This window comes from Pteropus vampyrus, unplaced genomic scaffold (genome assembly GCF_000151845.1).
Source record: "Pteropus vampyrus isolate Shadow unplaced genomic scaffold, Pvam_2.0 Scaffold1000003416, whole genome shotgun sequence".
Lineage (NCBI taxonomy): Eukaryota > Metazoa > Chordata > Mammalia > Chiroptera > Pteropodidae > Pteropus > Pteropus vampyrus.
In genome coordinates this window covers 430-28,388 of record NW_011917818.1, presented here as the reverse complement: position 1 = coordinate 28,388, position 27,959 = coordinate 430, and the positions used below count along the sequence as shown (strand labels likewise).

General features: G+C 35.3%; 1 protein-coding gene across 1 annotated transcript; it reads right to left on the bottom strand.

Moving 5' to 3' along the window:
- Window positions 1–634: 634 nt before the first annotated feature.
- LOC105311361 (ankyrin repeat domain-containing protein 26-like) lies at window positions 635–27,652 on the bottom strand (the record flags this gene model as incomplete). The annotated part of the gene is given in 14 exon segments (XM_023527061.1): window positions 635–708; window positions 1,186–1,315; window positions 2,094–2,212; window positions 3,354–3,399; window positions 7,914–8,136; window positions 9,396–9,613; window positions 10,061–10,351; window positions 17,489–17,618; window positions 18,870–18,964; window positions 21,721–21,814; window positions 22,215–22,285; window positions 25,190–25,342; window positions 26,719–27,364; window positions 27,366–27,652. Coding segments are annotated over 14 exon segments (2,577 nt in total), but the record flags the coding sequence as incomplete, so codon positions are not given.
- Between the last annotated feature and the right edge of the window lie 307 nt (window positions 27,653–27,959).

Below are 27,959 nucleotides of genomic sequence, written 5' to 3'. Positions count from 1 at the left end.
TTTCAACAAGACATGGATATCCACCATCCCTGCTAATATTCAATAACATTCTTGCAATAAGAAAGAAAAATAAATGAAAACTCAAGGAATTGGAAAGTGGAAAACAAAATCATCACTATGTATAAATTATATGTATATACTGGTAAAAATTCCAAAAGAATCTGCAGATAAAACAATAGAGTAAGAAAAAATATGAGAGTTTATTAGGCAAGATACCGAATTCAAGCTCAAAATGCAAAATATCGATGTTATTTCTATAAGGTAGCAAAAAGCAGGAAATGAAATTAATTTTAAATTAACATTTATAATAAGATAAAAACATTTATAATAAGATCCTTGCCTATGAAGGATATTACTGAGACAACTAGAAAAATCTGAAGAAGGTTCATGGGTGAAATATGAATACTGAACCAATTTTCATTTCCTGATTTTGACAGTTATACTATAGTAATGTAAGATTTTCTTTTTCTTGGGAAATAAAAACTAAACTAAAGCATTTATGAGTAAAGAAGTATCACGTCTATAACTTATAAATGGTTCATGTATAATATGTATGTATTATATACCTACACTCTATTTATCTAGAAAGAGAGAAGGACAAAAGCATAAAGAAAATATAGTAAAATGTTAACTTTTAGAGAATGAGATCCAGGAATTCCTCGTACCATTCTTGCAACTTTTCTGGAAGTCTGAAATTGCCGAAACAGTCTATTTGTAAAAGAAAAATAAACTTTTTTAAATGATAGTAACAAATTATGATCCATTGGATAAAATAAACAATGAATCCATACTTATAAATAAGTAAATAAATCAAAAGATTGATGAGGAACGGAGATATTCAAATGTTCTCAAAGTACTTCCCTGTAAAACACTAATTAATTAAGCAGGGAAAAGGGCACATTACAGAGAGAAAACCAGCAGAAACTACCTTCAGTGGTCAAGGTTAACATCACCACTACTGGGTACACCTGAAACTGATATCATGTTGTACACCACCAGTACTTAAAAAATTTTTTTAATGTTAAAAAAAGAAAAAGCACATTACCAATAATGGGACATATCAAAATTGTTGGTCACATCACAGGCCCACTTCTGTGACACTGCTGCTAAAAACATGATCTGTATCTTATAAGTAAATGTCAGAAAAACCCACTTTGAAAGACATTCTACGTGACTGGAATTTACTCTTCAAGGTCAGGAAAGACTGAGAAACTGTCCCAGACTGAAGGAGACGAAGGGACACGACAACTACGTACAATCCAAGGACTTGAGCAGGGTCTTTTGCTGTGAAAGATACTGTAGACAAGGAGAAAGACTTGGAAAAAACGTGAAGATTAAATGATGAAATGGTTTAGTGTTAATTTTCTGACTGTGTAGGTGGCATGGTAGTTAAGGGGAAGGTACTGACACATAGGAAATAAAACATTTAGGGATGATGGCGTAGTGTCAGCTATTTACTCTCAAGTGGTTCTGGGAGAAAAAGTTGTCTTAAAAGTGGAACTTTTCTCTCATCTTAAGACTGTTCTCAAAAAAATAAATCAAAAATTAATCAATATATAGAAAAGGTGAGTAGCCTCAGGCAAATCTTATTTTCCATGAGGATGGACCTATGAATCAGTGTTTAAAACTACATATAATGCATTTTATGGTACTATAACAATTATAATACATCCAAACGTTGATGGTAGCCATCGCTGCAGATATCAAAATGTTGTCTGTCTAAATCTTTAGTTTCACATATGGTGATAAAAATTAGAAAATACAAAAAAGCTGTCCATGTACACCCCTAAAGTATTCATGGCAACTTGCTTGTTGGGTGTTGTTTAAACAGCTGGTATTTGGTAGTTTGAGCATGTAAAACTGAATAGTGCTCATTTTCATTCACAAAATCTGCTGGATGGAGTTAGCTAGATGCTAAAAAATATAATTAAAGTACCACATAAATTTACATTATCCACATGTGATACACAAATAGTTTTCTTTAATAAAGATTTTTGCACGGTATGGGGTTAATGGGAAACAATTAAACAATATACAAACAGCCCAGTAAATAAATTTTTACTCTTTATGTTTCAGATCATTTACTTTTTCTTCAAAATCTGTACATATTTTTGTGACATTTTCAAAACTAAATCTTGATACAGGCTTAAGTCATCAATAGATCATACAAGAGAAGAGAGTCTACAGGATTCAAATTCAAGTTCAGCTTCAGCTGGAAAGAAAAAAATTATATTCTTTATCTAAAATACAACTAAGTATACGTGTTAAGAAAAATGAAAAAGTTTATATGTGACCACAATACACAATATGGCGTTATTAAAATATAATTTCCCAAGATTGCACACTGAATTAATTGCAATCATGGCTGAGTGTCAGTTTTTGGTTTTCTCCATCTTCATTCATCTATCCCACAACCATGTGCTAAGTTAGTATGGCAAGCACTAGAGTAACAAAATGAAGATGACACAGTCCACTTCTGAATAATTACATAGTATAAATGAAAAAATAAAAACAGATAAACAGGTAATCTCCATTTAGAGTCATATATACCATGACAAATATAAAACAGGACAGTACTGAAACACACAGATGAGACATCCGAGTTTTGTGTCGATATTGTACACTTTTTGGTGGTGGTAATATTGAAGATGATACCTGAATGACAAGGAAGAATTATGCCAGATAAAGGGAAGGAAAGATGCAAAGATAAGAGATGAGGAAAAACATTTGTGGAATTAGAAGTAGTCTAGTTTGGCTAGACGCTAGAGCAAAGGGGCAGAATAGAGTAAGGAGCAAGAGATATGGCCGAATTATTATGCAAGAACTAAATTGATCTGGGTGTTTTTATTCCTGCAAAGGAATTAGGAGTTTCCCTCCTCAGGGCAAAAGGTAGACCAAGGACAAAGTCAATGACTAGAGATGGAAATGTCACCCAGCAGGTGACAGCTTTAGGAACTGTAATGGCTTGGCTCAGCATTACTAGATGGGTCTGGTTAATGGGTGTTATATCACTAGCAAGAACACGAGGAGTCCATGAAGCCCAGTTTCTGACAATAGTTTCAGTGTGTAGGCTGACAGTTCCATAAGGATGGCGGAGGAAAGGAAGGGGGGAGCCGGAAATGAAGAGAGATATGTGGACCTCTGAGATTTTTAACAAGCTGTGGAATAAATGAGGAGTAAATATATACTTTATCACGAATGCTTATGCTTTCACAGTTTTCATTCGGTATGTACAAGAAAATATTCAATGCAGTATCTATTATCCAAATGTTAAAGGGATGTCATTTACTATTTACAGCTTATCTCAAAAATCAATGTTATCTAAATTGAACTAATAAAATTTGGAAACATACCTTCTTTTAGTTCTCTAAGAATATTTTTTTCCAACTCCCGCTGCATCTGAAATATATCAAATATTATTTATAGTATTAAAGTTAAACAAGAGACAGTATTATAGGAATGATATACAATTTATGAAATGTGGCCTTTAAATAATACTTTTAGAGACTAGACCTAACTTGTAGATTGCATAAATACAAAGATAATCACATGCATAAAATAAAGTTCTACAAATTATAATTTTAGATATTGAATATATGTAATATATATATGACTATTTAGATTAATCTGATAAAAAGTACATCTGATATTGCATATTGAATAAACATAATTTCAGAAGGATGATGTTTGATCTGAAAGGTACAAAGACTTAAACAAGTCATGTTTTACACTGAATGCATAATTTTGCAATTTTTAGAAAAACTGCCCTTTATAAAAGCTTAATCAGTTTTTCTTTCCTTTAATAGATTTTTTCTTAAAACGAGCTTTCCATTCTTACATGTTTAGAAAATTAAAATCTTAATGTTCTAGGCTATTAATTTTTCAGCACAGAAACTTAAAATGATGAAAGTGGTACTGCATTGTTATGTGAAAATGCTACTGGCAACAAAAATTAAAATATTTTGCTGCCTATATTATGAATGAAACATTTCTTTATTCATATCAACACAAAGATTTCATAAAATCTGCCTGAATGAAGGAGAAATATGGGCCAGAGCAAGTTTTCAAACTTACTTTCTGATTCGTGACTTTCAAGAATTAGAAACAACGAACACCATGAATAATCCTTGCATTGTAACTTGGTTTCCTTTCTAGCTATTAGGGCCATTTTTGAAACATTCAGCTAATTGTACTTATAGTCTACTTAGTTATGGAATGTGCACGAATGTTTCAAACTGTATTACAAGTGTCCCCACCTACAGTGGTCTTCTTTAAACCTTTCTTCTAAAAGGGACTCTCTCACTAAATGCCCAAAACACGGTTTAAAATAATATACTGAACATAATAAACACTGTGGTGATAATGATGTGATATCCAAGCCTTTACGATGTGAACTGTGAAGAGAAATTTGTTAACTAACATGCTTCCCAACAATTTCAGAGACTGTTTTCCATATCACGTTTCTGATACTGGCATGAGAGACAGGCTTATGGAGCTTGCACAGCTTCAGGCTTCATCTCTCCTGTAGCTGGGCAGCTCCGTTTGTCTTTGTTTTATATAGTACAGTTTCATGCAACTTTTTCTTAAAGAACAATTCTAGTGTTTGAAAAAACTTTGTTATGAAAGTCATTGATTTAATCAGCCCTGAATTTTTACAACAAAGGCTCAGAGAGATTATAGGATTGCATAAGGTCACAAAAACAATTAGCTGCAGGCCAAGAATGGACTTTGAGTCTTCTTACTGAGCCTCGGGTTCTATGCCAGCTACTCCTTCCTATTCAGGAAAAATACATCCATTTTTAAGTAGAACTCAGAGAAAGCGAATATGGAAAACTTGGACATATAGCTGATTATGTTTAGTCATAAGACACGAAAAGTAACTTTCTAACTAAATCACAAACTTTAAAGTCGGAATAAAAATAAAGGACCAGAAATTAAGACCGTTAATCTATTAGGAGCAGGAACTGTGCTGAATTTAGAAAGCGCGCATTTTTTTAAACCATAAGACAGGGAATTTGAAGGAGAAAAATCTTTAATTAAACCAAACAGGCTGAAATGGAGGAAATTCTTTCTTAAAAGAACTCTTCTTTTCCTCCAAATAAAACTTGGTTTACCAAGAGCAATCAACAAATGAACCATCCATGTTGTGGGGTATCTGTAGCAAACTTTAAAACACAAAACGGATTCCTCTTTACCATCTACCATATTTCTGTCCAAGCTCACATCATCACCACTGTGGAAGGGGACTTTCCAGGTGTTCTGTAGTGATGCTGGAGACCTGTCTCTGCGTCTGGACAGAGTGCTGCTCTTTTCTCTCTCTGATTCAGCCGGGCACGACTCGGCAACCAGTGCCCCACAAGGGAACTACGCATCCCTTGGAACTACAACATGAAATTAAAATAAACTATTTTTCAGTTCGTCTAGAAAGACTAAATCATAAACACCTCTTTCCTACCAAACAAATTAACCGAAGGAAGAATTTCCACAAAAATCTTCTCTTGCATGGCTTCTGCATGTACATACGCTTTCGTCTTCACCTTGCAAAATGATATGTTATCTGAATATTCTACTGTGAACTAACAAGAACATTTTAAATGTGCATCATGCTTAACAGTTCATAGAAGTGTTGACATTCATTTTCTTTGGTACCCAGTAGTCCGGTTGCACCACTTCAAAGCGCTTAGGCCCTATTCGCCGAAAGCCCGTCTCAAAATCTTTACTTTGCTCTCCTATCATTTATTATAATAAAGCCAATTGAAGAAGCAAGGTTGAAGCCTCATTTTGCCCAAGCCTATGTGATTTATCTCTGCAATAAAATGACCATAGAAACACCATCAAAATCATAAACAAGGTGCATTGATCGAAATGGATATTTTAGGGACTGACGTGAGCACCATGGCAAGTGCGACAACACCTTTGCACCTCCCCTTAAATCTACAACTAGTCAGACACCCATAACCCAGCAAAGGTTCCTCTGCTCAGCACGCTAGGACGCCTAAAAGATCCCCACATCAGTACGTGGGGAGGTGGGCTTCCTGGAATGCGTAGGGGAGGTGGGCTGGGGGGAAGGACAGGGACAGGCCCGTAACTGCAGTTCCAGGCAGACAAGGCTGCGGTTCCAACCAAGTCAGAAGTGGCGGAGGGGTAGTGGGTGAGAGGGGCAGCTGCAGCATCCACCCACTTTCCTAAAAATCCAAATTCCTCCCCAGCTGCAGCAGTGCTCTCAGCACTAGAGAGACCAGTAGCAGCAGCTGACATGTCTCCAGCCTCCAGTCCCCAGCACAGCTCTGCGGGTGGCCTTAGAGAACCAGGTAGCAGCTCTGAGTGAGGCACTACGTGGTGCTCACTTACCAGCTCCCCTACCCCGGCTACATCCCCACCCCACTACCCATGGTGGTCATGGTGGTGATGGTAGTGGTGTTGGTGCCCCGAGACCCCAGGGACCTGGATACAGTGGCGACACCCGTCACCCTGGTCACACAGGCCGGGAATCATAAGCCCACAGCTAAGCCCCAAACCTGGACCCAGGAGGTTCAAGGAGCACAGGTGAGAGAAAACACAAACTGCTGAATTACTCCAATCGAGTTACCTAAGTAAGAAAAGTGTTCATTCCTCTAATAGCTAGGAAAGTTAAGCATCTTCTCTTTATCTGTTGGCCATTTGTATGTCTTCTTGGGAGACGTGTCTCTCTAGGTCCTCTGCCTATTTTTTAATTGGATTTTTGTTGTTGTTGAGTTGCATGATTTCTTTGTATATTTTGGATATTGGCCCCTTGTTGCTCAACTTCTCTAGCTATTAGGAAAACACAGATCCAAACTACAATAACATACCACTGCACACCTCCTATTAAAATGGCTATTATCAACAAGAAAAGTTACAACAGCGTTGGAGAGGTTGTGGAGAAATAGTAAACCTCGCACACTGCTGGTGGGAATGTCAGTTGGTACAGTCACTATGGAAAACAGTTTGGAGGTTCTGAGTATTTATCCCAAAATTTGAAAAGATTTGTAACAACATGTGCACCCCGATGTTCACAGAAGCGTTAGTCATGGTGGCCAAGACGTGGAAACAACTGAAGTGCTCTTTAAATAGTCTCGTATGTCATTTAAGGTTGATGTTTTCTTACTGATTTTCTGTTTGATCAATCCATAGCTGACAGTGAGATATTTAAGTTGCCCAAATGATAACTGGGTTCTAGTGAGTTTCTCCCTTTAGCTCTCTTAGTAATTGCTTTATATATTTTGGTGCTCCTGATTGGGAACATATGCATTGTATTGATAAATGTTATGTCTTCTTGATGTATCGTCCTCTTTATCATTATGAAGTGTCCATTCCTGTCTGTCCTTACCTTTTTTATCTTAAAGTCTGAGAAATTAATCTTTTGAGTGTTATGAGGTGACCTAGCTCATAAAAAGTATTGATCTCAGATTCATTTAAATACGAAAATTCGTATATGGTTAAGTGTTTAAATGTCTATCATTCGCTGATGCTTAAGGGTGAAAAAACTGATATTAGGCAAACCTTTAAAATTGTTATAAACTATCCCAAACTAAAATCAAACAGAAAGGAAGCCAAGCATCACAAAGTATACAACTGATTACTAGGCAATAATATTTGATTTCTAATATCAAAATTGAAGGTGGCTTTTCAAAAAATTTAAAAGGTGTCAGTTTAGCTACAGTTATTCAATAATGTTAATGAGCAGTAGCATCTCTTGAACACGAGAGATTTAGGGATTTTATTAAATTCAAGGAAAAAAATTGAAAATTTTGCCTTATTTCTATATGAACACATGTAATTATGACTTTTACTTGGTGTGCATTAGTCAATGAAACAGCTCAAAATTTCAACAAATTAGAAACAAGAATTATAACAGAAAATCGAAACCCAAGGGAAAAAAGATAATAACTAACCTTGAACAAGTAAGTCTCCATGCTGTTATTTGAAGTCCATGGGATTGAAGTTGAAATTTCCAAGTTTTCTCTTTGAGCAGGATTTCTATTGAGCATGAAACTCTGAGTTGCAGGACAAGGTGGTTCCTGGGCCGGCCTCGTATTAGGAGTGCTGAGTAAAGATTTGTACTGCTGTTCCATCGCACGAAATTTGGCGCTCGTCTCTGCTAGCCTTTCATTAGCCCTGTGAAGATGGTCAAAAAGCACATGCTCAGTGTTTCATTTTTCCCTACATTACTTGCATTTTTGAGCTTGCCATAATTCCCCCATTAAACAGCATTTTATCAGCGAAAATATGTCGGAGCAGACCTACTATATACCAATGTAGGTTTACAAGTGTTCTAAAGAAGTATAAATGTTTCTAGGGGGGATTTCTAACTAACAATCAATTCAAAGTAAGGAGGGGAGAGAAACAGTTCTCAGTGATGAGGACGGCTTATCAGGTGATACTTGGTGCCTTCAGGAACGGCTGTACTTAAAACACTCTTGAGGGCGCCATTAGGCATATTTAGTAAACCAGTTTAGAGTTTAAAAAAAAAATTCCTCAAAGACATTTCCAAGCACGTGCTTTCCTCACCCTTGTACCATACACTTGTTACCTTGAAGAAATTAACCTTTCGGCACTGGACATAATTTAGAGCAGCAACCTCTTGGGGAGACCAGATAGCCTAGCTGTTGATCAAAATGAACCAAAACAGCTCCAGAGGCAATTTGTTTATAATATTGTTACCAGGGCATTGCAAGTGGGATCTGCCTGTTCTGGCCTGCACACACCCCCTCAGGCAGATCACCTTGTTATTTTTTTGCCACTTTGGAGATTATAGGGCTCTTCACCCCCATCTTAATCTTTCCCAAATTAACATGAATGCGTTTATGTAGTTTAGAAAAACTGTAAAAAGGATTCATTTCTATGTGATTTTGGAAAAACCGTAAAAAGGATCAGTTGTCTCAAGGCGCCCCCTAGTGATAGTAACAAAGATCACAATCCAAAAAGTACATGTGTCAAGGGTCAGAAAGTGCAGAGCACTTTTAACCCTTTGAGTTTGAGTCGTTATCTTCAAAAATATAGTTTAACTCGTTAATATTTCTGTTTAGCAGAATACTGACAGAAAATTGTATACTAATATTGCCATCTAGATTATAAAGCTTTAAAACCACTTAGCTTAAATAATAGTAGGTCAAGTTAACTACATGAAAATATTAAGTGAGAAAAAATACAGTCATGCCAAACCAAAAATGAAGGAGAGATGCAAACTGTTCTGGACTAACATTGTAAAGGAAAGTTCATTTCCTGACATCATTTGGCAAAATTATACTGTTTCGTTAGCTTTCACTTCCTACTAATCTCATGAACCTTGCTTGATCAAAATTATTTTAATATTTGCCTTTAGAGGCAAATTCATGAGCTAAATCAATTTTCACTGATTGCATGTTTTGGCTTACTTGTTTAGCTTCTGTGTCAATGACGTTCTAACTTGTAATTCCTCTAGGTAGAGTTGTTTATATTTTTCCAAGTCTGTTTTATTAGAATCTACTTGAGAAGCTTTCACTTTGGAGAGTTCAGATTCCAGATCTTCAATTCTGAGTTCTATGTGACTTCTTATTGAAGCATTATCATTCTCTCGGAAATGCGGTAAGTTTTCCTGAGATGCTGCTTGTGCCTAAAGCAAATACAAAGGATACATTTTTGAGATAATTATAGCCTGAATAATTACACTATGTTTGTTTTCTTCAGTTATGAGTCAATGATACCATGAGAAACTATAAAATTTTAAAATTTTAAAAATTGAACAATAAAACATAATAATCTGAGAGGATGGTACAACTTTTAAATCACAAATGTTCCTTTCTTCCTAATAGTCTTGTTTTACATAGCTAGGTCTTAAAAATAAAATGATTCTCTAGGAAGAATCATTCTCAGGGAACCATTTGGTGTAATATGATGAAAACTGAAACATTTAAAAGAACAAGCAGATGCCATTTTCCTTCCTGAAATCTACAAAACAAATTACTAGTAAGGGAAGTAGACGAAACACATACAATGTACATATCCAGAATGTCATTTGCTGTGAAATGAATTAAAGATTATTAAAGATCAATAAATTAACCTGTAAAAATAGGTCTACTTCTTTTAACTTTTTGACTATTTCCTATCTTCCTCTCTCTTCAGTCTCATGTTTATACTGCTCGACTTCATTGTATTCTACCATATTCATTTCTATGTGATTTTGGAGAATTACTAATTGTCCATCCAAATTTTTATTTTTATTCTTCAGTTCATCACATTTTGCTTGTATTCCTTTCAAAGACAATAGCTGCTGTCGAAGAAACTGATTTTCTTCTTCCAGACGTAGACATTTGGAAGATACAGTTTCCAGTTTTGCCTTAGAATCAGTAATCTGCATGAAAAGAGAATAGAGTTTGGTGAAGAAGGAAGTCGACTGAGAAGAGCCTAACTCAAAACCAGTATCGACTTCTAAAATAAATTCAGTTGCAATAAAATGTTATCTGTACTGTGGTAGAGTCTTAGGATGTGGAAGCTCAAATTACCCAGAATCAAGAACACGGTTAAAACCACCAGGAGTCGCAAAAAGACATTCTCTGCCGTCATTGTCTTTGCCACAAACATCTGCATTGGATTCTATACACTTTCTTGTTTGACTATTTTATGTCTTTCCTCCATGAAATGATGATAAGTTACTTCCGAGTAGAAAGTCTCTAACCTCTTCCCCCATCTTAACTCTCCATAACATTTTTAAAAAGTTTTATGGATCTCATGTTGAGTTATTTAGGCCTCAGTTGATAAATGCCTCTCAAATAGGACTCTGAAACTGAGGTTCTACTAATGAATCTTAAAAATATGGCTTCTACTGCCATAAGCCCTTTACCAAACTACAAGTGTTTTAATGTAATTTGAATTGCATTCCACAAAGAAATCATTCCCAGAGTTAAGGAGAAATTACATCTCCCATTACAAAAGTTTAGTAAAAAGATTCCTACATATTGTTGAACACAAAAATGACTAAATTTAATCATGGTAAGTCAGAATCCTTTATTACATTCCACAAAATAAGAGAACATTCTAAAGAACAAAACCAACACCAACAAAAATCTTGTAGGGATTTCAATGATATGAGTTGAGAAGAACTACTTTCCTTTAGATACAATGATTATTTGAGAAGACAAGGTGAGTGAATGTGGTATTTTAAAAATATGTCTACAAATTCTTTATTTCTTCTCCTTGACTTTCCCTCTCCTCAAATATGTGCTGGCTTTAGTAAGTAACTGGTTTCTAGAAACTAGAATTATGGCAGAACTGCTGTATGACTTCAATGTCTGGCTCAGAAAATGTGATACAGCTTCCATTTGCCTTTCTCTGACTAGGGAAGCTCAGCCTGAGAACCCAGCCACCATACTGTGAAGAATGAAGCAGCCCAAGACACACAGTACGTCCTCATTTAGACTTTCCAGCTCAGACGGCCTCAGCAAATGTCCTGATCAGAAGCCAGCTTCGGCTGCCAAACATGTGCATGACAAGACCTTAGGTGATTGTAGGTCCCAGCTCTAAGTCATCCCAGCTGATGCCAAGTGAGAAACAAATGAGCCGGCCTTACTGAGCCTCACCTAACTGCAGGTTTGCGAAAAAAATAAATGCTGTTTTGAGCCGCTAGGTTATGAGGTGTGTTTTTCTCCTCTGAGCAGCAAGAAATGACATAGATACTAGTATTAAATATGGAATTCTGCCACTTAGAAAAGAGAACTAAATTTGTAGGAGTGACTTTGAATTGGGAGGTAAGTGGAACCTGGAAAAACATAGAAAAGTGTGAGAATGCAAACCAAAAGGGCATCTGAGACAGGTATAGGAGGCCCAATGGACCCTGAAGAGGCTGACCGCAAGGGCTTCTGGGCAATTGAAGAAAATGACACCGGAACCTGGATGAGAGGGAACTCTTGCTATGAAGCAGCTAAAAGTCAAATTCAGGAGAAAGGTAAATTTAAGAAAGACCATGAACTATTAAGGAACCAGGACTTATTGGGTTCTGATATCTGTTTCCTGTTTATAGCATCTCCCACATGTCCAATTGTCAAATCATGCTAAAGTAAAGAAATGGCTTCTGGGCTAAGAGCAAATCCACAATGCCACTAGGAAGATATGGTCTAAGGATGGAGACAAGACTGTGAAACCCTCTGTTAAGACCTTGGAAAGAGACAAGATGGTGCCTCAAATTCCTTTCAGGATCCGAAGACTATACGAATTTTTAAGGCATTGTCCTACAATAGCTCCAAGGAAACCCAAGGTGAAAAGAATATCTCACGATGAAATGCGGTGGTGGCTCTAGTACTGGCACGAACCCCAATAAAATTCACAGGCAACACAATGTTTTGAAGAGAATTGCAGTAGCAAAAAACCTGCTTCCGAGCTTGGACTAAAGGAGACTAAGACAGTACAAAAAGTGGCCTGTACGTCTTACACATTCCACACAAAAGAAGCTGACTGAAAATAGAGCTGCAAGTGCAGGGTATTTTTTTATCAAAAGAGCAGAACAAAGTGATCAGAGGGTACAGCAAAGGGCCATGGGGAAGCGTTCCCAAAGTTAGGACTTGGTCCTCACCAAAGCACTGGCAGCGCGCACCAGGCTGCATTTCAGGACTGCTGTGGACGCGTGTGCGTCCCGGTCCCCATTTCTGAATGCAAGTCCTTAGCCATTTAGCACAATGTTGGAAGTGTAAGTGATCAATAAACTTGTCTCTTTGCTTCTCAAGTCTTTGTATTGAAAGGAATTGTCCTCAAGGGGCTTGACTCCAGCAATCACACTCCAGGCACCTCATGTGCATCTACACCTGATTAAAATGGTAAAATCTTGGACTCAATCTTGACTTCATAGTAATTGAGACTTCTGGGGGTATTAGGTAGGGATCGGTGTATTTTTTTACGTGGGAGAAATATAAACAATTACGGCCAGAGGGTAGATGAAGCTGGTTGTTAAACGTGTCTGTATGTTTTGAAATATTCCTTCCATATACAAGGGAGAATATGGGTTAACCTTAGTGACTTGCTCCTAATGAAGAGAAGATGATGGAAGTGATGCTGTGTGAATTCCGAGGCTAGTTCAGGAAAAGCAACACTGCCCCAAGTGAAACAGGAGAACAGAGACAAGCTGGCCTAAATTTTCCTAAATTTTCCTAACCTTCAATTTGTGAACAAATGTCATTTACATAAACCACTAAACTTCGGGGAGTTCTTTAGGGAACAACAGGTAAACCTCTGGATTAAAAAAGAGATAATAAGAAACATAACTCATACTGCAGAAATTATTGACATACCTTGTTGTATTGCACTGTGCTTTATTGTGCTTCACACATATTGTGTGTTTTTACAAACTGAAGGCTTATGAAAACTTTGCATTCAGCAAATCTATTGGGGAACAATTTTTCCAACAGGCTCAGATGATGGTTAGCATTTTTGATCCATAAAGTGTGTTTAATTAAGGTATGTGCATTGTGTTTTTTAGACATAATGCTATTGCACACTTAACAGACTACAGTATAGTATACACATAACTTGTATACAGGCACTGGGCAACAAAAAATTCTTGCGACACGCTTTCTTGTGAAACTTGTTTTATGTCGACAGTCTGGATCCACACCCGCAATACCTTCGAGGTATGCTTTGCTTGTAAGTCTCCTTTAAAGTGGGATCTAATAAACGTTGACATTAATTTATTGATAACAAACAATTCTAGTAGAAAGAATCAGATAACTGGAAGAAAGACATAAAAAGCTTTTCTAGGGTCCCCTTCTGTTACATCCAGGCAGGTATGTATTTTTAGAATTTTTCCTCAACTTAAGGAATAAGGAAGAGTGGCAAGGAGACATATGATTTAAAGAAGCAATCTCCAACCTTTTTGGCACTAGAGACCGGTGCTCCTATGAGAATCGAATGCCTGATGAGCTGAGGTAGAGCTGAGATGGTGATGCTAGCGCTGGGGAGCGGCTGCAAATACAGATGAAACTTTGCTCCCTGGCCCACCGCTCACCTCCCACTGTGCAGCCTGATTCCTAACAGGCCATGGTCTGGTACCAGTCTGTGAGCTGGGGTTGAGGACCTCTGATTTAAAGTATAGTGGTTGAAAAGCTAGAAATAGTCAGTTTAACAACACAAATGAGACTTTTTACCTGATTTCAAGTCACTGAAATGCCTAAAGAGTTAGGAAGCTGTGAATATTTATTTATCAATGTAGTACTCAATCTGCATTTTCTTTTCCTCAGAGAGGAAATAGCATTATAGAATCATTTTCATTCTCAGCAGTAAAAGTCATGTAAGGTTTTTAGACACTATTTAAATCCAATTTCTCCTTTTCCATACTTCCAGCTTGCTTGTATGAGAAGGTAAGACCATCTCATCTTTATGTCATACCACAATGCTTCACATCACATCAATTGGCTTTGAAATTTTGAAATTCAAATTACTAATCTATTATTTGTGTCTGATAAATTGAGTGAATACTACCTGGTTTTTAACAGCTATAATTTTGACTTTTTTTTTTCTTTAAATGGGATGAAACATTGATTCTGTAACTATGTATTAAGCTACAAAGTACAGATGCATATCTCTATTAAAGTAAACTAAGTCGATACAGGGAATTGTGGTTTCTGAGAATGTAGGATCAATGCCAAGGGCAAGACTGGCACCAGTGTTACACTAAAGACCCAGGTGAAAAGCAGATCTACTTGCGAATTGCAAGATGATGGATTATAGAGATTTCTAAACAGGAAAGCGGACAGTCCAGATTTAATCTTCTCCTTCCCAGAAAGTGAAGTCTATGGAGGACTCTGCGGATTATGAGTGAAAAGCAATGAAGATATGGCCAACTAAGTCAGCAGATCCTGTTGCCAACACAGGATGGAAATGAGAGTGAAGTGGGAGGCGCAGGTTAAGAGACTAAATGTCTGAATGAAAGGTCTGACTGAAGGAAAATAGAAGGAGGAAGCTTCTTTGTAAGCCTACTTATTCTATCATGTCACAGAGTCAGCAAGGCATCAACTGGTCACAGACTCCTTCAAGAAGCAAATCCATTCTACAGAAGTGGAGTTGAAGACATTCCACTATACCAAATTTTTTTGATTACACAAAACAACTGGTAATATGCAAGATGACAGAGAAAGTGTTCTCATAAAATTTGATTTGGTATGAGCATAAGGACAGACATAGGGCAATAAATTAGAATTGAAAATCCAAAAATTAACCCTCAAATTTATGGCCAAGTGATTTTCAACAAGGATGCCGAACGGTTCAATAGGACATGAATAGTCATTTTTAACCAATGATAATGGGACAACTGAATAGCCACATGCAAAAAAATAAAATTAGACTTCTACCTCATACCATATATAAAAATTGACTCAAAATGCATAAGCTAAAACTATAAATCTTTTAGAAGACAACATAGGTGTATATCTTTATGACAGGATTCAGCAATTGTTTCTTAGATATGGCATCAAAAGATAAAAATTGATGAACTGGTCTTGATTGAAATTAAAAAGTTCTATGCTTTAAAAGACATCATCGAGACATAGACTAGGCGAGCTAATAAATGGGAGAAATATTTGAAAATCCTCTACCTGATAATGGAGTAGTATCTATGATATATAAAGAACACTGACAATTCAAATATAAAAGGATGATCCAATTTTGAATGGGCAAAGGAACTGAATAGACAGTTCTTCAAAGAAGATATACAAATGGCTAACACATACAAATGTGAAAAGATGTACAACATCATTAGTCATTAGAAAAATGCAAATCAAAACCACAATAAGATGCCACTACATATCACTAGGAAGGTTATAATCAAAAGTCAGGTAATAGCAAGTGGTAGTAACGGCCAGTGGAAAATTGTTAACACTCATATATTATGGACAGAAATGTAAAAATGGTGCAGCCACTTCTGAAAACAGTCTGGTAGTTTTTCAAAAGGTTAAAGATGTAATCCAGCAATTCTATTCATAAGTATATTCCATTCATAAGAAAAAACACACATGGCCACGCAAAAACATGGACACAAATGTTCATAGCAGCATTATTAATAACAGCCACAAAGTGGAAACAACCCAGAGGTTCATCAAATGATGAATAAAATTTTTAAAACTATAGTCTGGCCATACAGTGGAATGTCATTCAGTGATAAAGAGAAATGAAGAACTGATAGTACATGCTATAAAATAGATTTACCATAAAAACTTTATGCTAAAGAAAAGAAGACAATCACAAAAGGCTGTCACATGTTGTGCAGTTCTATTGATATGAAATATCAGAATAGGCAACTCTAAAGACACTGAGAGTACAGCAGTGGTTCCCTATGGCTCATAAGAGAGGAGAAGGGAAACTGATACATGGGGAAGGCAAAACGATATGGGGTTACTTTTTAGGGTGATGAAAATATTCTAAGATTGATTGTGATGACTATATAACTCCCTGAATAGAGTAAAAGCCACTGATTTGTGTAATTTAAATGAGCAAAATACATGGCTTCTTCATTATATCTCAGTAAATCTATTGCAAAAACATCAATTTGGTGCTACTCCTTGGGTCATATAATGGTGTGCTTCTTGGCTTTAGATGATCAGCCAGGGTTTAAGATAGAGGTATGCCTACTTTATAGAAAAATGATATAAAAAAGGCTGTCTTTCTCACGGTTATCAAGTCTATAAAATTGGAGAATAATCTATATTACACGGCTCAAATCATTGAGTGGTTTGTAGTTCCTCAAATTAAGTGATTTTGGGGTCCCAAAATGCAAATCAAAATCACTTCACACCTGTTAAAATGACTATCATCAGTGGGACAATAATAACAAGAGTTGGAGTGGATGGAGGAAGAAAGGAACCCTCATACACTGCTGCAGCGATATCAATAGGGAGGAAAAACAATATGGCAGTTCCTCAAAAAATTAAGAATAGAATTACCATATCCTTCCTCTGGGTATTTACCCCCAGTATCTGAAAAACATTATTCATAAAGATATATAGACCCTGATGTTCATAGCAGCATTATTCACATGAAACTGTGGAAACAACTGAAGTGTCCTTTGATAGATGACTGGATAAAGAAGATGTGGTGCATATACACAGTGGAATATTACTCAGCCATAAGAAAAGATAAAATACTGCCATTTGTGACAAATGGATGGATCTTGAGATTATCATGCTAACTGAAATAAGTCTGACAAAAAACATTGAGAACCATATGATTTCACTCATATGTGGCATATAAAACTGAAAGCAACAAATGAAAAGGAAAAACAAACAGAGACTCATGGACACGAGCAACAGCTGAATGGTTACCAGAAGGAAGTCGGGGAAGGGGAAGTAGAAATTTGTTAAAGGGGGTCAAATATATGGTGATGGAAGGAAACTTAACTTTGAGTGGTGAACACACAATGCAGTATCCATATGACATATTATTGAACTGTATACTTGAAACCTATATCATTTTATGAAACAATGTCTCCCCAATAAATTTAATAAAAAATTACCTTCTGTTTTAATTTAGTAATCAGAACATCCATTTCAGTGAGATTGGGTTTTAAATCTCCAGGCAAATGAAGCTCTCCCTTTTCATATTCATTTAATTTCCTTCCTGTAATTTTTAAGAGCTCCTTAAGTCTGCAGTAAAGTACAAAATGAGGAAATCAATTCATTAAGAATAGATATTTGATTCTTATTTAAACTGATATTATGTTCTTGTATATAAAATATGCAAATCTGTAAATTAGGATCCTCTTTCATTCGTTCCAGTCAAATATTGTATGAAAGCATATTAACTAAAGTATAGTCTTAGATAAATAATATGAAAAATAATTTTATGACATATATGAAACAGATAATATTATAACTATATAGAGTTCTTATAAATGAGTTATTATTAATATGTTTTCCAATGTTAATATAAAACCTTAACGTCTTTGTAAATATCAGCTATACACCAGACATCAATATCCAAGGTGAAAAAGAAAACCATAATTATACATGAATGTTTTGAAAAAAACACAAAAATACCTCTTGATACTCACTTCATGACAGTCTACAAGAAGAAAAGAAAGTATCAGTAAGAGATTATTCAAAATAGAAAGAGAAACAGAAAAAGAACTCTTCGGAAGAAAGAAATAATCAGAGAGATAATGTGTAATAGTCTCTTCAAGCCTGTAGAACAAGAGATGTCGATAGCACGATGTTAGCGAAATTAAAGGGATACAAAACAACGTAGAGAAAGACAGTTAAATGAGAGAAAAAAAAGATTGATGAGAATCAGAGAACAAACTTATTTTTTCAGCAGATAAACAGACAGGAAGCCATGTGGGTGCTTCTCAGACATCGGGAACGATTTCATTATTTTTTGTTCTAAGTCATAAAACAGGATCGCTCATCTTATTTTTCTTTTAGTCATACACACATTTTGGCATGTGGAATATATTTTACAACTGAAAAAAGTAGAAAGAAAACCTGGCCAAATCAAGATAATTGTTGATCTTGTTAAACCATGACACAGATCTGTTTTTAGATGTTCAACTGTTGCAATGCTGAAAGGAAGAACGCTACTAAAAGAAGGAAAGATACCAGAGAGGGCAAAGACGTCTCACAGAAATAAAAATTCGAGGTAGACAAAGAGAATGCAGTTACAGTATATGCAAAAGGAACTGTCTTTATTGTTTTAGGAATCATTAAAGAGTAGGTATACTATTTGGCATTCAAAAAGGTTTGTGCTGTGAGTTTCTAAAGAAATTTTTTAAACAAGATACCTTGTTTACTTATACAAATTAGAGATATGAAATAACATTTTATTTAGGTTTTCATAAACTAAAATTATAGCTAAACCTTAATTAATGGTTAAAATGATCTGAAATAATAAAATCTTACCTGGTAATCTCTTTTTCTAATTCACCATTTTTCCTCTTTTCTTCATCCAAACGATATTCCAGAGATTGTTTTAGTAGCTCCTTTTCATTCTCAGACTGTGAAAAACATTTTTAAACAAAATGAATTTTAAACATCTAGAGACTTACCCTTCTTTCTTTAAAATATTATTCCTCATTATTTCATGAAATATGTGATGCCAATAAGGACAGATTTTAAAAACAATGACTTTTCTTAAAACAGTTCACATTGATTTTACATTATCATCGATTTTTTTCTAGAATTTGAATTGCCAAAATTTGTTTAAAAACCGATGTTTTCCCAAGGAAAATGCTGTTAAAATCTTTTATAAAGAGTGCCTATATTTACCTTTTAGTTTCTAATGATGCCCTACCAATATTTTCATTAATAATTCAAGATATTCCAGGTTTGATTAAATCACATCTTACTGAGATAATCTTTAAAAAGTTCCCATGCAATTCTCATGACATTATGAGAATAATCTGACTTTAGAATAAGATAGATTCTCCTCCTCTGTAAGCATTCTTCCATAGATTCCAATTTCTCCTTTTCTATTAACGTCTTCTCTCTGTTATATAAATACATAACTTTTCCTTGACTCTTGTAGCTTTTTCTATCATCCTGTTTCTCCCCTTCCATTGGACTCTAACATTCTGCCATGCATGGTCTCATCCACATATTCAGATTTCACCACTTATTCTCCTCTTTTACATAAGAGTCTGACTCTCAATCCTGTAACTGCACTAAAATTTTTTTGAAGATTCTTTTTTTCTTTAGTCCTCATCCTGCTTTACTTCTGAGGAGCAACTGACAGCCCTTCCCCCACCCGCCCTGCTCCTCTAAACCCAAGTCATTTCTAAGCAACAGCAGCCCTGATATTCAGTCCTGGACCCTTTCTATTCTTCCTTTACATTCTCTCAGAATTCTTTACATCTCAAGGCATCAAACCAGATTCCTTAAACTACATGTCAGCCTTGACCCCCTCAATGAGGTCATCTGTTCTTTTCTTTCTTCTAATTCCTCACAGATAATATCCTCACACTCATAGACCACACACTCATAGACCATTACTTGGTGTGGATTAGCTAATATTGTATATTTTGTTGTACATTTTATCGGTGTTGCTTTGGGAGTAGTGTTATTTTCTGATCTTGGAGGTCCGTCCCTTCCCTCTCAGGACGTTGACCAGCATACTTCGCCCTGTTTTTCTCTTAGAATGCAAAAACTTTGCACAAGCATCAGACTATCCATTATTGGCTTTTTTATTAAATCACATTCTATTCCATAAACACCTGACCTGACCTATCAAAGTCTTCCTCCCAAGTTCCATTCAGGTGCACACTCAATTATGTTGTTTGAAGGCGGAGTCAGCTAGAGCTCTCTCTTCTTCCCAATCTAGATTCCCCGCCTCAACATTGTGTGGATCAAATACCTTAACCCAGGTAGGATCTGGCCTGCAGATTCATGAGATTAGACACTGCTAGAGATGTTAGACTATTGACTGAGTTTGTTGAAATCTGTCTGTTATTAAACTTTTTATTCACAGAGTAAGTAGACCATATAGTGATCAATAATTCCATATCATAACTCATTTCTACAGAAGTCTACAAAAAAAAATCACTCGATATTTTTGTATAAGCTCAATCAGTACTGGGTTTGCTTACAAAGTTTTTCAAGTTTTGATACCTTAATAGATTTCTGTCTAAAACTTTAAAGTGACAACTCCAGGCACTCTTATTCAAGGAAGACTCTTTATCAATATATTGTCATGTCACCTGTGAAAAGTATGATGACACAATGTGTCCAATGTATACGAAGTTGAGAAAAACTATAATTTTCAATATTTCTTTGGCCACAGGAAGGGCGATCAACACAATCTTGCATTTCCCCTGATAGGTATATCTGTGTAATGAAATTGCATGGACCCAGCTACAGCGACAGAAGGAAGCTAGTTGATAGGTGTGTCTACCTCACTGATCCAATGTAGGGTGCACAATGCACCCTTCTGGTCTTAAATCATAGGTCACTTCTCCCACAGAGGAGGGCAAGAGTGACAGAAGAATTCTGTCCTGCTTAGTAGTTAATGTGGCTTTCTCTTTATGTCAATAAATTGGAGTCCTGGAGCTCCCATCAATCTTTTCTGAGATTGGATTGTGAAACTTTTGAAAGGCTGATGAACTCAAGTTAAGGAAAAAATAATAATTTCCAAACTTGCAATGCTAGGAGCACGATGTTACTATGTAAGGCCATAATTGAGCAGCCATTTCTACATTTTCATTGGCATCTCTCTCTTTTTCAAAACTCTAACAAAGAAGAAAATGCATTCCTTTAGGGAAAGGCTTGCATAATGACCTAGTATGCATTCATGATGAAAAGAACAAAGAATAAATTAGAACATTAAAAAGAATTAATTCTTAAAATCTCACTGAAGGGTTTAGATTACAAGAGAAATTCAGAATTCCAGATCAAATCAATGATCAAACGTCTGGACTCAGAGATATTTGTAGGGCCACATTTATAATGGCATTATGAAAAACAGTCAAAAGCTCGAAAAACCAAAATGAATGCTATACAAAATGTGGGATATATCAAATATTGCTTTCAGACTATGATAATCTTTTTTATTAAAATATTACTACAAAAATTATTAATCTTTTGAATTCACAGCTCCCTCTATAAAAAGAAGTTACATGACTACTAGCAAGTACTGTCAATGAGTACAATACATACTTTTGTCAACGAAACTTTTCATATTGTCCAAATATTTTTTATACTACTACAAGAGAAATAAAAATTCTTTTGCAGTATGACAGAAATTGAGACATTGACTTACCAAACTTGTCCCTAACAGGTTTCTCTGAAGCTGTTCACTTCTGCTGGCTTGCTTTTTGATTGTGTCTTTTAACTCAGCACATTCAGTTTCAAGCCTAAAACGTGTATTAAAATAATTATTCTCACACATAGTTTTAAAACATATCGCATAATTTCTGCACAGACATCTGAAGATGCCATTGCCAAAAATCTCAAGATTTCAAAAGTAGATGATTTGGCAATTGTGTAATTTTTACAGTTGTGTTTTCTAGGTAATGTGCAAGATTGTAGAGATAATGTACATAAATTATGCATTTCAAAATATCTCAAAGCTGAAATTTTTATCTACCTTCACACTGGTGTATTTATTATGATAGCTGATCTAACTCTCTTACTGCTCATCTGCTTTATAAATACTCTTTATTTTCTGTGCTGCTTTCAATTTTTAACCAATGTCACCCCAATCAGTTTTTTTTTAATCCCTAAGGAGAAAATAAATAAACAAACAAATAATACTTTCGCATTTGATCTTGCATCTTCTCTGCACATTTTATGGCCTTTACATGTTCATTGCTTGCTTCTTGCACCTAAAATTAAAAAAAGAACTTTAACTACCGATAATCTCATACAATATACCTGTATTTGTAACTAAAATTTTATTGGAACAAAGCCACACTCTTTCATCTGCATTTCGTTTATGGCTACTTTGTGTCATAACAGCAGAGATGAGGTGTGACAACAGAGACCATATGGTCCACAGAGCCTAAAATATTTACTCTCTTGGCCCTTTACAGAGAAGTTTACTAACCTTTTTCCTAGTACCAAAACAAAAACGTTATTCATGTTGTCAAATTTTATTTTATCAGATAAATATGCAAATTTATATATTGGTCAACTGGAGAAAAATAGCAAGTTACCTTATGATAAACATTTACATTTTTGTATGCCAAGCACTATATCAACTATCATTTTTAAATAGTCATACATGTGGATATCCATGGTCATTCCAGTGATTATGAAAGTTAATAGCAGGCTTTCAGTGACAACCAGATGCTTCATGGAATAGTTTGAGAGGCAGTACCTACATAGGAGCCAGAATGCCTGGGTTTGAATCCCAGGTCCACCAGTTATTAGCAGTGTGACCTCGAGCAAAGTACTTTCAAAGCACTTTCTTCTGTCTCTTTTCATCAGTAAAATGGAAATAATAATGGGGTCTACCTCACTGGGATGTTGGGAAGTTTAAATTAGGGAATATACGTAAAGTGCTCAGAAGAGTATGTGCAGCATAGCAAGCTCTTAGTGTCTTCAATTAGTATCATTATTGTTGCTAATAAAGTTATGTTCTAATAAAGTTACATGTTTTATGCAGATGGCATGCCAATGGAAGTGGTTTCTTATGCAAGTTGCTCTCTAATCATTCTTCATACCACTGAAAATAGAAGCAAATGGGGAGCGTGAAGCCAAGAATGTACCGCGGTCCTTCAAAAACCTTTCACCAATTCCACTAGCCAACAGTACTTTTTGCTGCTTGTAATGATTTATAACATACTTCCTCTCTGTGCTACTCAGTGAGCAATGATTGTGGACTACAAGGCAAAGAGCATCTCCTGCACTGAGTATGTAACTTACAGGACCAGGAGAGGCGGCGTAAAGCCACTGATGTGAAAATAATGGACTCTATGGCTAAATAAACATTCCAAAATCAATTCCTTCCCAGAAACTATTCACGTTGGGGTGTGTTAGCAAGTTTTTTGATGAGCAGATTCTGGCAATGTGGCATGACATATCAGAAAAGCCACCACCAGAGTTTTACGTGGGGAAAGTGCTATAAATCTAAAAATCCCAATTCTAGCTGCATAGTGAAGGAAGACTGATTTTGACTTTTTTTTTTTTTTTTACACCGAAGGGGAAAAAAACAAGCATTCAATTAAATAATTTTCTACTTCAAATTAAAATACATTTAGAATAAAAGCTTCGTTATATGAGTGTCTCCAAGTAGAAAGTATTTGTGTGGTATAAAATATCGAATTTTATCCTAACAACTGTTCAGATAAAATATTTTCAATTGATACAAGGACAGGTAACAACATATCAAATGGTGTTTCCCCTTAGATAAATTTAAACTTAGAAAGACATGATTACATTACATGAAAAAAAATTATAACAATGTAAAAGTAAGGGCTAAATTGTTCTGCATAGGCTAGATGAAGAGAATGATCTCAATCAGAGTTAGAACAGTCAGAGAAAGCTTCGTGGAGAAGGAGAGATTGGGAGCCAGGTCTGAGAAGATGTAGGATTAGGCAAGAGAAATAGAAACTGAAAGACAGAAAGGATGGCATGAGTAAAGGCTAAGAGATGTTGAAACTAGCCTAAGTCACTCAGAGGACAAAACCAATGGCAGAGAAATGAAAATATATGTTCACAGAATAATTTGTAAACTAATGTTTGTAGTAGAATTGTTAACAGCAAAAAAGTGGAAACAGCAGAAAATTCCATCAACTGATGAACAGATAAGTGGTTTAGCCACACGATGAAGTGTTGTTCAGCAATAAAAAGAAAGAAAATATTAATATGTGCTATAACACTGTTGAACCTTGCGGACGTCATGTTAAATGAGAGAAACTAGTCAAAAAGGGACCACGTGTTGTTTGATTCCATTAATATGAAATATCCAGAATAGGCAAATCTATAGAGACGGTGAGGAGGTTGATTGGTACTGGGGAGGTGGGAAGCTGAGAGTGACAGCTAAAAGATGTGGGGCTGCTTTTTGGGGTGATGAAAACATACTATAACTGATGGTGGTAATAGTTTCCCAATTCTATGAAGATATTAAGCTATACTGAATTATACATTCTAAATGGGGGAATTCTATGATATGTGAATTATATACCAATAAAGTTGTTTTTTAAATCCAATAGTGGATCTATACAATTTCTTAATTCTCTCTTGTAGGAGTACATACCATAATGATCTGAATATTTCCATGCTTTTAAATATATCTAAAATGGAAAGAAAATGAGAGAAATCCCTACTTCAACTGATTTGTATAATGACTTTCAGTACGAGTTACCTGAAATCTATAAATTATATATACAGATTATATATCCATGTACAGTGCTAAGATAAAAAATAAGATAACTTTCTATAATGTTCCATTAACCATATGTTTTGATTTTAAAGTATGCTCTCTTCACAATAAGGGAGATATTACTAAAAATATGTGGTTTAATAGAAAAAAGTCTCTCAACTCTAATGAAAAATGTTCCATAATTCTCAATTTGTTCAAGGATAAATATTGATAACAAACATGTCAGAAAAATGACAGCATTAAAAAGTTTTAAAATCAGCACATTATAAAGATAATAAAATTATAAAAATTAATTACAAGGGACATTCAAAATAAAGCTGCTCATAAAAATTAGTATCCTAAACACTTTAAATTATGTAACTAAGTATAGATTAACCGTTGGCATGTTAAATTTCATACATACTTAACTTCTGATTTGATCTAATTTCATCTTCACATCGTGTGTCTCATCTCCTAAATTTGTATGATAACGTGCTGTAACCTCCAGCGACACCTCTGACATAGATTGCTTTCTGAGGGTGTCAGCTAGTTCTCGTTGGAGTTGTCTCACGACAACCTGGTAGGATATTTCAGTTACAATTTTACAAAACACATTATTCTTAAATTATGTTAAGGAAGATAACTCTAATATATGTATTTGAAGAGTTATCTATTCTTACCATAAACTATAACATGAAGAAGATCACTACATACATCAATTCACTTTCTTTTCTTCAGATGGACACATTGCTATTTACTTAATTTAGTTAAAGACAGAAAAGGTGGTATTCCCTTTTCTAATCAGTATGAGGTTAGTTGGACAGAAAATACAGCCCCACTATCCATTTTTCCCTGATGAATCTGCAAACATTTACAGTCTACTAAAGTCTCAAAGAGATATAGGCACTTGGGTCAGACTACACCGTGAACTGCTGTTATTCCTCATTTTTTTTTTTTCCAGAGGCTCAAATTAACTTCAGAGTTCCTCACATATTCAGTCCTCTACTCAAACTCATCCAATAGATTCCCACATCGCAGAATAATAGTGAAGCCACTCCAAAGGCCTTCATGGCCCGAGGTCATCGGGCCTTGCCCTCCTCCTCCGTGCTGCACATGAATCCTGCCACCCCTCCCGAGGCTAAAAATCCAGATCCAATGCAAAATTAGCAAATCACAACGGGCTGCAATTCTTGTTGTATTGGACAAACTTATGTCCAAATCACAGGCTATGGCACCTAAAATGAGAATTATGGGTGAATTATTTGTAAAAATAGTCAATGAAAATGATAAATGGCAGTGGGAAGATTAAATCTAGTGTAGTACTGCTAAAACACATCACATCTTTCCCAAAATACGATTAATGAGAAGTAGCTGCCTTTAGAGTGTTCAGAGGTCCTAAGAACACTATTTAAGACTGAAATGTTTCTAAATTTCATTCAAATTGCCATGAATAAAAATAAAATTATACCAACGGTAATGTATTAGAAGCTACTGAAAGGAAGGTACTTTGAGATACAGCATCTACAGCTCAGTTCTTCTGGGAAATCTGGAATTGACTTTCAAAAGAGTCTACTCACCTTAACCTGAGTTTCATTATACCCATTCCCAGGATGAGCATTTCTCTTTATCTGCTTCATAATGGCATTGCAATATTGTGACAGAAAGATTTCAATTGTGATTTTAGCATTATAAGACTAAAGTATTGATTTCAATCTATATCTACTACCAATTCGAACCTAAAATTTCATAAACAACACAACGTTTTCCTCAAAGGAAAGCAATCTCAGGTTAATTTTTATTTGCTGTTTGTATCCTTTTAAACTGATAGAGCAAATGCATTTATAGTCTGTATACTTGAAATATGCAACTAGATTCACTATTTAGCCATAATAAAATATTACTTTGAGTTTTCCTTCAGAAATTTGAAAAATATTGATCTTTCTGAATACTTACTTCTCTTTCTTCTTTATCCAATTCATACTGACACACTCTCTCTTTTAAACGATAACATTCATTGATTAACTTCTGTTTTTTTTCTTGCAGTATATGGCCTTGTTTTTCACTTTCAGCTTTAAGTCTTTTTATCGTGTCCTGAAACTGTTCTTGCATATTAATGAGTGCCTTTTCTTGACTGTCAGCATGATCCAGTTGCTGTCAAAGCAATGCATTTTCACTTTGTACCTGAGATAACCTCTCCTCCAAGGATTTTTGCTTTCCAGTGCATTTATTCACTTTATCTTGTTCATGTTGATACTTATATTCAATTTCCTTCTTTTGACACTGGGTCTGGCTTAGGTCTGTTTGGACATGTTCTAAAACCAAAGTCCTTTCTCTGAGAGCATCTATTGCCTAATGAAGCTCACTTTCTAGGCTGTTCAATTTACTTTCAGCTTTACACAGTCGTTGAGAAAGAATCTCATTGTTCCCTTTCAGGTTATACAGATCAAAATTCATTTTGTCCCGTAAATGAAACCAGTCATCTCTTGCTCTCTGGAAAGAAAGTTCTAGGTCTTTTTTTGACGTCTGACCTTGCTCATGATCATGTGTAGCAGTAGCCAGTCTAGAACAGCATGATTCAACTTCTTTTGCCAGTCTTTCTTTGTTTTTCATCCTCCAGTTGAGATTTGAGCATTGTATTCTCAGCTGTCAGAATGTTAAGCTGTGCAGTACATTGAAATATTTTTTTTGTTAATGTTTCCTCGTTCAATTTTATTGTCTTTTGATGACAGTCATTTTTGTCTTGTATAGTTGCAATGTCCTCCAAATATTTTTTTTCTATTTCTTGCTTCTGATTTCTTACTGTGTCTATTTCCAGTCTTAGCATGGCAATTTCATCCTGCTACATGTGGTTTTTATGTAGCAGCCTTTTTTCTTTTTTATGACTCTCAGAAATCTAAATAAATAAAAGAGACTTATAGCTAACATTCAATAAAATGATATCATGACATTTTCTGAAGTAATGAAGGACTTCTTTGTTTATATTATGAAGTGTTTGCAATGAGTTCATATTGAAATGGAAAATATATGGAGTTGGTTCTAAACCACCAACTTTATATAAGCATAACATTCTCTTGAATTCAAAATGCAACATAATATGTTGAATTCATGAAAGTAAAAGATGAAGCATAAGAGAATTTAAGAGTCTCAGAATTAGGAAGGCAACAAACCAGGGAGGCATAATATAAAAGATTAAT